The 12,581-nt window shown below is 45.2% G+C and overlaps 1 protein-coding gene across 1 annotated transcript in view; it reads left to right on the top strand.

Moving 5' to 3' along the window:
* Positions 1–3,730: 3,730 nt before the first annotated feature.
* CSNK2A1 (casein kinase 2 alpha 1) overlaps positions 3,731–12,581 on the top strand; it is a 30,524-nt gene continuing 21,673 nt past the window's right edge. The window contains exons 1-4 of the mRNA XM_048497189.1: positions 3,731–3,950; positions 5,213–5,324; positions 11,060–11,161; positions 12,454–12,504. Coding sequence (XP_048353146.1) covers positions 3,850–3,950; positions 5,213–5,324; positions 11,060–11,161; positions 12,454–12,504 — 366 coding nt within the window. The 5' untranslated portion in view covers positions 3,731–3,849. The remainder of the gene's footprint in view (positions 3,951–5,212; positions 5,325–11,059; positions 11,162–12,453; positions 12,505–12,581) is intronic.

Consider the following 12,581-nt stretch of genomic DNA (forward strand, 5'->3'; position numbering starts at 1 on the left):
CTCATTGGCAGGGCGCCCCCTGCTGGATCACAACATCCTGATCTATAACTAGGGCTTACTTAAGTAGGGCTTACTTTTGGAGTAGGGCTTATATTTTAAGTATCCTCCAAAAAGCCTGAAAAATAGGGCTTATTTTGGGGGCAGGGCTTATTTTCGGGGAAACACGGTAAATAGCAACTGCTTGAAAGCTTCAGTGATGGGATGAAAAGTTCCAGCTTGTTGCTTGTCTGGAGACTCTAAAGTTTTGATGCTGGAGATGGGAACGCAAAGTATTTCTTTAGCCCCGGTTTCCCGCTCAGAATTCAGTAGAGTCATGCAAAAAGAATTAAAACTGAGTATTCAAGTACTAATTTCGTGGTTCGATTTTTCCCCCCTTTCGCTCAGCTGAATCTTCCAGCCAGCAGGATTTATTAGGGCTATTTTTTCCCCAAAGGGCAAAGTGTATGTTTCTGAAAAGCATTAAACTTGTGCAGAAAAAGAGACAACGTTTGAAATTATTTCCTCGTCGAACGTAATGCTTTTGGGAAACATTCCCATTATTGGTTTCTCTGTCCCTGTGAAACTTATTTTTTAAGACTGAGTTCTCGCCTCTCCAGACCAATGTACAATTGCAGAGGATGGGATGAGAAGTACGAGATTTAGAAGAAGAGTTTGGATTTATATCCCCCCCCTTTCTCTCCTGTAGGAGACTCAAAGGGGCTTACAATCTCCTTGCCCTTCCCCCCTCACAACAAACACCCTGTGAGGTGGGTGGGGCTGAGAGAGCCCCGAGAAGCTGTGACTAGCCCAAGGTCACCTAGCTGGCGTGTGTGGGAGTGTACAGGCTAATCTGAATTCCTCAGATAAGCCTCCACAACTCAAGCGGCAGAGCTGGGAATCAAACCTGGTTCCTCCAGATCAGAGTGCACCTGCTCTTAGCCACTGCTCTTAGCCACTACGCCACTGCTGCTCCAGAAGGAGAAGCCAACATCTTGTGCCGCTGACGTTCATTAAACGTCTGCTGATTTTGCTTTCTGTAGCATTCTCTGTGCCCAGCTAGCCCAATCCTGTCAGATCTCCATCTGTCCCCCCCACCCCCAAGCCTCCACATCTTTAGACAGAAGTGTTAGCAGAGCACATAGCTGTGATAGAAAGTGCCGTCAGGTCATAACCAACCTATGGCAATCTGGTAGGGCTTTCAAGGCAAGAGATGAACAGAGGTGGTTTGTCATCGGCTGCCTCTGCGTAGCATCTTGGACTTGCTTGGTGGTCTCCCATCCAGGTACTAACCAAGGCCAACCTTCCTTAGCTTCCGAGGTCTGAAAAGATCTGGCTAGCCTGGGCAATCCAGGTCAGGGCAGACAAAGTGAGGTGGTTTGTCATCGGCTGCCTCTGCGTAGCATCTTGAACTTCCTTGGTGGTCTCCCATCCAGGTACTAACCAAGGCCGCCCTTCCTTAGCTTCCGGGGTCTGAAAAGATCGGGCTAGCCTGGGCAATCCAGATCAGGGCAGACAAATTGAGGTGGTTTGTCATCGGCTGCCTCTGCATAGCATCTTGGACTTCCTTGGGGGTCTCCCATCCAGGTAGTAACCAAGGCCGACCTTCCTTAGCTTCCGAGGTCTGAAAAGATCTGGCTAGCCTGGGCAATCCAGTTCAGGGCAGACAAACTGAGGTGGTTTGCCATCGGCTGCCTCTGTATCCAAGTACTAACTGTGGCCATCCCTGCTGAACTGCCTACATCTGACGCAATCGGGCTAGCTTGGGCCATATAGTTACGGAGGGTTCAAATTAAACTTTTGCTCGGTTTAATAAAAACCCTTTTCCGAACCGTCTTTTCTCTACAGCAGAGACGCTTCATTGTTTGGGTGAATAAGAAGGGAATCCGAGCTGATTGTAAAAACGGCTGCGGCTGAGCTTTTGAGCTCTTTGAGGAGAGGCTGCTGGGTAGAGATGAGATTTGTCGTTATTTTAGAAACCGTGTCGCCCTTTAGAATGAGCTGATGGATTTGTAAGGAAAGGTTTACGGAACCGTTCTGTTTACATTGTAAAAAAGAAATAAATTGGAAAGGCTTCTGCCAGTGCCTGAAATTAGATTCTTTGTGCCGTTTCCCCCCCTTTTTTCCTTTACAAAAATGCCTATTGTGGGCTTGAAATTGCAACACGTTACCATGTCTTTCAAACTCTGCATGGGCCTTGCTATAGTATTTATCACCCCCACCCCACCCCACCCCCCAAAAGACCAGTCCCTGCTACCGTTTTATCTGTTCTCAGCCAGTCCGTGGCACAGGTACGACAGATTGGTTTTACACCAAGGGAGAGAAGGGACGATTTGATTCGGGTTCCCCCTTTGCACACGAGATCCCTTCTGAGCATCGTCGTATCATTTGCTAGCTGTCATTAAAATACATTTTACGATTAAAGAGCATTTGTAAATGTTGGCTTCACTTTGCTGCATGGGCGTTACATTCAGATTTCCTTTATCTGACTATTTTGAACACATGGGTGCTGTGTGGTTTCCGGGCTGTATGGCCGTGTTCTAGCAGCATTCTCTCCTGACGTTTCGCCTACATCTGTGGCTGATGAAGCCACAACTGATGAAGAAGCATAACCTACAAACAATCTACAGACCCACTAAGAAAATTCAACAGATGCTACGTTCAGCAAAGGATAAGAGGGATCCTCTAGCTACTGCAGGAGTCTACCACATACCATGCAGCTGCGGACAAGTCTACATGGGAACCACCAAACGCAGCGCGCAGACACGTATCAAAGAACACGAAAGGCACTGCAGACTATTTCAGCCAGAAAAATCAGCAATAGCAGAACACATGATAAACCAACCTGGACATAGAATATTATTTGAAAAAACAGAAATTCTGGACCACTCTGAAAGCCACTACGTCAGACTACACAGAAATCCATAAGCACATGGACAATTTTAACAGAAAGGAAGAAACTATGAAAATGAACAGAACTTGGCTGCCAGTGTTGAAAAGTACTAGAGTCAAGACAGTGTCTAACCAGCTCCACACAAACACAGGATGACTATAGACAAAGGAAACAAAGGCCAGGATACTTCTATTCAGATGCTCCCACCAGTGACCTTGCTATCTCCATTGTTACTCCCATGCTATAGACTTCATTGTTACTCATACTTCTATTCAGATGCCCTCAACTATTGACCTGGTTGCCTTCTTTGTTACTCACAGACAATGTTTCTCCACCCACCCTGGACACTCCAACAGATATATATACTCCACTTGCTTTCCCAACATCAGATCCTCTGAAGAAGATGCCAGCCACAGATGCAGGCGAAACGTCAGGAGAGAATGCTGCTAGAACACGGCCATACAGCCCGGAAACCACACAGCACCCAAATTCAGGCAAATTTTGCTACTTTAATAGTGATCTCAAAATTTCTTCCAGAGAACATAATCATCGTAATATTTTTCCTACCCCATCCTGGGAAACTAGTCAGTTCAGGGCTTATAAGGGTCTTCCTAATATGGTCGTATTTAGTTGAAAAAGATATGTTCAAGGGTCTCTAATGAACCGTTATTGGTCTGCATTCACTCTTGGGGAAGTGCTTTTCCATAATGTATTTATTTTATTATGTATTAAAGCATTTCTACATTAAAACAGTGGCACTTCTGCCTTCCTGTTTGTTTCTTTGTCCTGTGTAATATAGGGGACTGATTTATTGATTGGCTTCTGATTTGTCTTTTAATGTTTCCTTTTCTCCCTCCGCAGCGGGACGATTCCAAGTTCTCGCTGAGGCCCAGCCACCCGCCCCCTTCGTTTTGCATTGGCGTTGAAAGCGGCGCAGAAACCGGATCCTTCACCTAGCTTGGCCTGCCAATCTGTCCGACATGTCAGGACCGGTGCCAAGCAGGGCCAGAGTTTACACGGACGTAAATACACACAGACCCCGGGAATACTGGGATTATGAATCGCATGTGGTCGAATGGGGGTAAGTGTCCTTGTTCGTGTGATGGCCTAGTACGGACTTCTTCTTCTCCACCAGTTGTTTGGCAGTGGATTTTGCCATCTCACACGGCGAAATCCATTTGCAAAGTGGATCGAAAATGTATTATCCAGCACGTACGAAAGCAAATCATCGGCATTTTACAGTCTCCTCCCTTTCTAAATGCAAACAGTCAACTCATATTAGGGCTTGCCTCGAAGGAGTTTTTAAACAGTTCTTTAATTTGCCGGGATGTACCAACACGCTTATTACAGTCCTGTACAAAATGTATCCATGCTGATCGCCAATCAAGGTAAATAGAGATACAAATATCACCTTGTGCAAGTTATTATATTATGCACGAGTGTATTAATTTGCATAGTTTACACGGAATGAAGTCGTGGCTAATTGATGGCCTGGGTCCTGCAAATCTGTTTCACTAATGGCGGCACTCTTTGCCCGCTCAACAAATCCAAGTGGCTCTTATTCTAGCAGAAGAGGCTCTTCCGTCAGCTGATGAGAAGTACTTGTATCATCTGAGTCAATACACCAAATCCACTCTGTTCTTTCTAATAGCTCGTAAAACATATAGTCAAAGGCTTTCACGGCCAGAATCAACTGACTGTTGTGGGTTTTCCGGGCTGTGTTTTCACGGTCTGGAAGTTTTTGCTCCTAACGTTTCACCCACATCTGTGACTGGCATCTTCAGAGTCGTCTCACGATAAGATGTGTTCCTACTGGAGGCGGAGGACATCTTGATGGGTGTTTCCCAACCTGTTCTCAGGGAGGCAGGAACTTGAAACTTGTCACTTCCTGAGAACGGCTCGGGCGCCCATCTTGGACTCCAGTTTCATTCCTGCCTCATCAGGGACGGATTGGGAAACACCCATCAAGAGGTCCTCCTATCTTCCCAGTAGAAGGCCCCTTCTCGGTAAGTAACCCATGGAAAGTTCTCTCCATGACATGACTGTGAAGATGCCAGCCATAGATGCATGTGAAACTTTGGGAGCAAAGGCTACCAGAGCATGGCCGCACAACCCAGAAAACCCACAGCAGCTAGTTTGTAACACTTGTTTTATATCAGCAGAATACAAATCTCGCCCTCAGTTGCATTGACGGGATTAGACTACTTGTGCCAAAGGGTGACACTTCTGTTAGCAGAAGAGATCGGTGGGATCTGTTCCCACATTTGTGAATATGGATGGTGTAGAATTCTTTTGAGTGTTACTCGCTGAGTGACATGCCCTCTCTTGGCTTGTCCTTTGCAGAAATCAAGATGATTACCAGCTAGTCCGGAAACTGGGCCGAGGCAAATACAGTGAAGTCTTCGAAGCCATCAACATCACAAATAATGAAAAAGTAGTTGTTAAAATCTTGAAGGTGAGCCTCCGGTTTCCCCCTGCGTGGAGCAAGTAGAAGAAGAAGAAGAAAACTTTATTTACAGTCAATGACCAGATATATTACAGAATCTCCAAAATATCTACAACAAAACAAGAATGCGGATCTCTCTCCCGTATTCCAGCACTATCCATCTATATATCATTATACTTTGTAAACACACCAAACAGCATAAAAATACTAAACAAAACAAAAATATCTAAGGGGGATGCCATATTCAGATCATTTTTTTCTTTTTCATAATGAATAGACAGAATTTTGCAACCCATTTAGTAATATTCTCCTTCTTATCTTGTAATAGTTTTTCACAACAAACTTTATCAGGACAATATGTCATCTTGTGTAGTAGATGTGACAGGCATTTTTTCCTTGCCTCCTCATAAGGGGGACACTTTAATAACATATGCTCTATGGTTTGTACAGAATTCAGAGAGCAAGAACATAGCTTTGCAGCATAAGGTATCTTTTGATATTTCCCTTCTAAGACAGCAGAAGGTAAATGTGCACTTCTTGCGTGGAGCAAGTAGGAAATGTCTGTCGCCTCTTAGCAGTGGACCCAAAATTGCTCAGAGAGGGCTGGAGAAAGTTTTCTTATCTCAAGTTAAATTATCCAAGTACATAGTACCCTAAAGAATCTCTTGAGCTCTTGCTGAGTACCTGAACCAGCGTGGTGTAGCAGTTAAGAGGAGGTGGACTCTAATCTGGAGAACTGGGTTTGATTCCCCACTCCTCCTCCTGAGGGGCCAACTCTTACCTGGCGAACTGGATTTGTTTCTCTGCTCCTGCACATGAAGCCTACTAGGTGACTGAGCTAATCACGGTTCTCTCAGAACTCTCTCTCAGCCCCACCTAGCACTCAGTTGTGGGGGGAGGAAGAGAAAAGGATTTTGTAAGCCACTTTGAGAGTCCGTACAGGAGAGAAAAGGGGGGTATAGATCCAAACTCCTCCTCCTCCTGGAAATGACACCATACTATCTGGTTTTAAGTTGCTTTCTTAGTTTCAGGTATCATATTTTGATATATCTGTAGCAACTTGCGCTCATGTTGTGGCAGGTGATTCCCAGTCTCTGAGTTAGGTGAGAGCGCCAGTTGTCTTGGACGTGGTTTGGGGTAGAGGGAGGGGCCAAAAGGGCTTGCTGAAAGAAGGGGAGGGCAAGAGCATATTTCAACTGCAAGAAGCTTCGGCTGGTCACATTTTTAGGAAAAGACGTGGAATCGAGGGGAGGGGGGTGGCCACTGTTGTACTCAGAGACTCTCCATAGAGTCTCCGTAGACTCCATAGACTCTCCGATTTGGGACATGCCCCACATGTCCCAAATTGGCCTCTGCGCTTAGCAGAGGCAAATTTGCTGGTGATCCCTGGACCCTCAATGATGCGGCTGGCCTCCACCCGGGCCAGAGCCTTTACAGCTCTGGCCCCTGCCTGGTGGAACGCTCCACCCCCAGCTACGCGGGCCCTGCGGGATCTTGGTGAATTTCGCAAGGCCTGCAAGACGGAGCTGTTCCACCGGGCCTTTGGGGAATCCGGCCGCTGATGCCCCCCTCCTCTTTATAACATCTGTGGACCCTGCCGTGCTTCCCCTCCCTCCCTCTCCCCTTCTCTCTCAGGGGATTATTAGTAGGACGCCATCAGTACATTTGATATTAGGATGCTGCATTTTAATGGGGTTGATTTTAACATATAGAGCCATATTTAATGATTATTTTAACCTTGATACTATGGATTTTATTTGTGCTCTATTTGCCTGTTCATCATCAACATCATCATCATCATCATCATCATCATCATCATCATCATCATCATCATCATAAAATAGCCAGAGAAGACCACAGAAAATGAAGAAGCAAAAATACTCTGGGACTTTAGAATACAGACAGACAGACACCTGGCACACAACACCCCAGACATAACAGTGGTAGAGAAAAAACATGTTTGGATCATAGATGTAACAGTAATCCCCCTAGTAGTCGGTGCTCTAGGACAGGGGTGGGCAACTATGGCCCTCCAGATGTTCATGGACTACAATTCCCATCAGCCCCAGCCAGAATAGCCAATTGGCCATGCTGGCAGGGGCTGATGGGAATTGTAGTCCACGAACATCTGGAGGGCCATAGTTGCCCACCCCTGCTCTAGGAGGAATCCCAAGAAATCTTGAAAAACATCTGGAAAGCCTAAACTTGGACAGAACATCAGTTCAGATGCTGCATAAAGCAGCACTTCTAAGAACTGCACATATTCTACGCAAATACCTCTAATATCCTAGGTCCTTGGGAAGGACTCAATATTCAGAGATGAATTCCAGACACTTGTGCTGTGTTATGTATATAATAATTATAATAATAATCAGCAGGTTTAGTTATCAACAAACGCTACCAAGGCTGATTTCACGTGCAAAACCGGGGCGGGGTTGGGTTGTATGCACAGTCTGGGCTGCCTAGATTGCAGGCAGTCAACCGCAAGAGGTGGGTGGGGGCCCGTGAGCAGGGCAGGAGTGGCTAAGCACAGTATCAACTTTGGATTTGCCCATGCAAAGGCAGACGACAGCATGTGGCATAGCTTAATATCCCCCAGACAGAACAGCTGCGGCAGTGAAGCGTACGTTTGCAACGCGCCCACACGCTCGACTGTGGGTAGCCCTGTTCGGCAGTGTACGGAAGGGCAAATAAAATCAAGACAGGAACCAGTTACAAAGGAGGCTTCCAGCCTTTTTGGGTTTCTGGAGTCAGAAAAGGGCTCACATTTCATAGTCCAAAGGGGTCCAAAGAGCCGCTTGAAATGCACCCGCTCGGATTTTTTAAAAAATGGGCAGGTTTCCCGTCGCCAAAGCATAAAGTTTTGGATCTCTGCTTCCTTTCTGAAAGAGTATTTGTTGTGGCGGGTGGTGCTGTGAGCCAGCATGGTATAATGGTTAAGACTGGTGGACTCTAATCTGGAGAACCGGGTTTGATTCCCCACTCCTCCACATGAGCGGCGGACCCTTATCTGGTGAACTGGATTTGTTCCCCCGCTCCTGCACATGAAGCCTGCTGGGTGACCTTGAGCTGGTCACGGTTCTCTCTGAACTCTTTCAGCCTCACGTGCCTCACATGGTGTCTGTTGTGGGGAGAGGAAGGGAAAAGGAGTTTGTAAGCCCCTTTTGAGTTTCCTTACAGGAGATAAAGGCGAGGTATAAACCCAGACTTTTCTTCTACTCTTCTTCAGTTCAAGAAACCCAAATCACTTGCATACATGGAACTACTCAGGAGGGTCACTGAATCACTGCCAGTTGCTAAGGCAACAGATGGACCTGTGGGTCCATTTCCCTGGCTGTGGGGTTTTCCCCTGGTGCAAAAAGCATTTCCCAAAAGTGAACATATGTGAGAGCCGCATTGTATTTTGACAGGGTGCTGCTAGACAGTGCAGTTGGGTGACTACTAGCAGTTGTGGCCAAAAACCTTGTCCCCTTCCGCACACGCAAAATAATGTGTTTTCAAACCACTTTCACGACTGTTTGCAATTGTTTTTTTCTGTTCCGCACAGCTTCCAAGAGCACCGAAAGCAGTTTGAAAGTGCATTATTCTGCATGTGCGGAATGAGCCCTTGCTTCTGCAAAGAAGGAACTCTGGACACTGGCTTCTTGAGCGGGGGCTGGCGAAGGGATAGATAAAGCTTTCGGCTGTTCTTCGTATTTCTAACTCTAACCATAAAATCGGCTCCTTAGCAGCAATTTAAAACTCAAAATGGTGGAAGGATCCCTGTAACTCCCTCCCCCTAAGTCAGTGGTGGCGAACCTTTGGCACTCGAGCTGTTATGGACTACAATTCCCATCAGCCCCTGCCAGCATGGCCAATTGGCCCTAAGTAGATTAAAAACAATCCCAAAAATTGAGCCAGTAACAATGGGTTGTTGCAGTCCTTTTTATATTATTTTATTGACACATCTTTTTTTGAAATAATTTTTAGTGTATCATTTGAATATTCCATTTTATATTACTACTCTTCTTCATTCGTTTTCAAACAATACATTTTCCCCTTTTTCCCCTCCCCCCCTATATTTTCTTCATAGTTTTATCAAACAAACAGCAGTAAGTTCATTCTTTGTAATCTCTTCTCCCATATCTCCTCGTTGACTCCAGCTTCTTTCATCCAGTCCGCATATATTGTCCATATCTTCAAAATTTCGCCCTGTTTATCTTGCCACAGTTTATTTTTTGTTATTATTTCGAAAATGTCCAGCGTCACTTGTTCCCAGATATATTCCAACCATTTCTGGATTGTCCATTTTTTCTTTTCTTTCCAGCCTAAAGCTATTGTTGCATGTGCTGCTTTGATCATTATTTTATACATATAGCTATATTTTTTATCTACCCTTCTATCCTTTATTGACACATCTTGAAAATAAAGGTTACACTTTATTAATAGCCTACAATTGCGATTCATCAGTAGCTTATCAAAACTCAAAATATAGCAGCATGTATCCAAAACAGTTCAGATTTGTTTGTTACACACATGGAATCCCCACCAAACCATCAAGAGACATATCTTTCACAATTTGTCCCACTTGGTCTAAGTGTATTAGCTTAGATTACTTTCCAAAGTACAGCTATTTCTTATATAGGCCAATTATAATATTAATTTTCCTATGCCTTATCCTTGGCTTCTCTCTTCTTCTCCACTCCTCTTAGCTTATGAGTATTAATTTATTCTTACATACTTTTTCAAAAGAGTTTAAAAAGAGTTAGCTAACTTGTGTCCATTTATCTTCCAACTTGAATAACATTTTCCCATTAATAATTTTCATTCGTTTTACCATTTAGGCAACCCAACTATTTTAACGTGCCATTCCCTTTTTAAATATATATATATATATCTTTATTGAAAAGTTAACATGAAAAAAGTACAAGAACATATTATTATGGGGTTATATTAAAAAGTGAAACATAAGTAAATTTCTCCTTTGTTACAAATATTTCTAGTTAATGTAATTTTTGACAAAGCAGGTGTGATTCTTTATCTGTTAGAAGAAAGGAAATTTCATTAATTAGTAAGTCGGTAGATTAGAAGAAAGAAGAGAAGATAGAAATATCATAACAATATTTGTGCAATACATATATAATTCTCATGTTGTTAATATCTTATTAGTTGGAACAGATTTAAATAGATACTGTATTATCGGATGCCATACTTTTGTACAAAGAGTCGAAATAGTTGTTATTAAGTAGGTAATTGGTAATTCACCTGATATCCATCTGGCTGCCATCCTGAGCTACAGTATTCCTCTTGGTTCCCTTAAGCCAGAGGTGGGATCCAGCAGGTTCTCACAGGTTCCTGAGAGTAGGTTACTAATTATTTGTGTGTGCCGAGAGGGGGTTAGTAATTGGTGATTTTGCCACGTGATTTTTGCCTCAGTTACGCCCCTCCTCTCAGCAGTAGCGCGCAGAACGTGAAGCAGTCTAGCAGGAGGTGCACCGGCGTGCGTGGCAGCCAGCGCCTGCGTGCATTCGTTTCCCGCCCAAGGACCGGCGCAGCGGCTGCGTCCTTGCCACAGCCCTGCCCAGGAACGCCCCGCCCCCGGAATGCCCGGCCACGCCCCCATCGTGCCCCGCCCAGCCCCATTGGCGCTACGCCACTGTTTGAATCCCACCACCGTGAGAACCTGTTACTCAAATTTTTGGATCCCACCACTGCCTTAAGCTTCGAATGCCGCTGTCTGTAACCTGTCGTTTTCCCTTTGTCAGCCTGTGAAAAAGAAGAAAATCAAGCGTGAAATCAAAATCTTGGAGAACCTGCGAGGCGGCCCAAACATCATCACGTTGGCGGATATAGTGAAAGATCCTGTGGTGAGTTCAGGCAGAGGAGCTGATTTGGGGGGGGGGGGGAGTGGGGGGAGCTGTCCTGTTCAGCTTTGAAGAATTAAATGCATTTCACAGAACTGCGATCTGTCAGTGGCTGTGAGCTGTGAGCCTCCTGGTCCGGGGGCAGGCTACCTGTTGAGTAGCAGATGAAAAAGTAAGTGGGGGCGAGGGGTCACATGCCCCCCATATGATCTTTGCAAGGCCATCGGGTTGCCTTCTGTTGGAAGCACAATATTACAGAAGACAGACCTTGGCCTGGTTCATCAGGCTAAAGCCTCTGAGAAGTTGTTTGGCTGTGGACATGCAGTCAGTAACGTTTCTGTTCCGTCCAAGGGCTTCAGAGCTGTGCGTAAGGGCTTTTTTGCTTTAGTTTTTACTTTATTTTTGGGCTTATAACCCATGCTACTGCCAAAGGCCGGAGAGAAAACGGCGGGTGCAACGTTACAAAAAGCAGAAGTCTTGGTAACAGGTGTCTGGAGCAATAGAAGTGTTACTTTATCCAAGTGCTGTGTTTCCTGGTACAGCTAGTAATGGTTTTAGTGAAAGTGCTGCTTAATTAAGGCCTTAAAACGCTCCCAGAGAATCAGAGTACTTGACAATACAGGCACACACTGCTCCGACTTCTGCCAGAGCACGGGCGGCCGCATTTAGTTCTTTTCGTTGAGCAAAGTATAACCAGGACCAATGCTGGTTAGTTTCCAAGATCTGACAAGATGGTTCTAACCTGGGCCATCTAGACCAGGGGTCTGCCGTCTGTGGCTCTCCAGATGTTCATGGACTACAAATCCCATCAACCCCTGTCAATTGGCCATGCTGGCAGGGGCTGATGGGACTTGTAGTCCATGAGCATCTGGAGAGTCGCAGGTTGCAGACCCCTGGTCTAGACTTTGTAGAACAGTGGTTCTCAACCTTCCTAATTCCGTGACCCTTTAATACAGTTCCTCATGTTGTGGTGACCCCCAACCACAAAATTATTTGTGTCTTGGTTCCTAAGACCATCAGAAATACATGTTTTCCGATGGGCTTAGGCGACCCCTGTGAAAGGGTCTTTTGACCCCCCAAAGGGGTTGCGACCCACAGGTTGAGAACTACTGTTGTAGAAAGTCATGCTGATTTGTCCAACAAAAGTTAGATGAGTCCAGGGGAAAGCTGCATCTTTTGGGGAGGGTCACGAATGAATCGGGGGATATATGCAGGTCCACAGCAGGTTTGTAAGCAACATATAAAAGTCTGCAGCTCAGAGCTGACCTAGAGCAATTTTCTTTTCCTTTTTCTAGTCTCGGACTCCGGCCTTGGTTTTTGAACATGTAAACAACACAGATTTCAAGGTACAGTTTGGGAACTGTGAGGGGAGGCTGTGACTTTGCCGATGTTTTGTGCATTCACATGTATGGATTGTGGGATG

This window comes from Sphaerodactylus townsendi, linkage group LG05, assembly GCF_021028975.2.
Source record: "Sphaerodactylus townsendi isolate TG3544 linkage group LG05, MPM_Stown_v2.3, whole genome shotgun sequence".
NCBI lineage: Eukaryota > Metazoa > Chordata > Lepidosauria > Squamata > Sphaerodactylidae > Sphaerodactylus > Sphaerodactylus townsendi.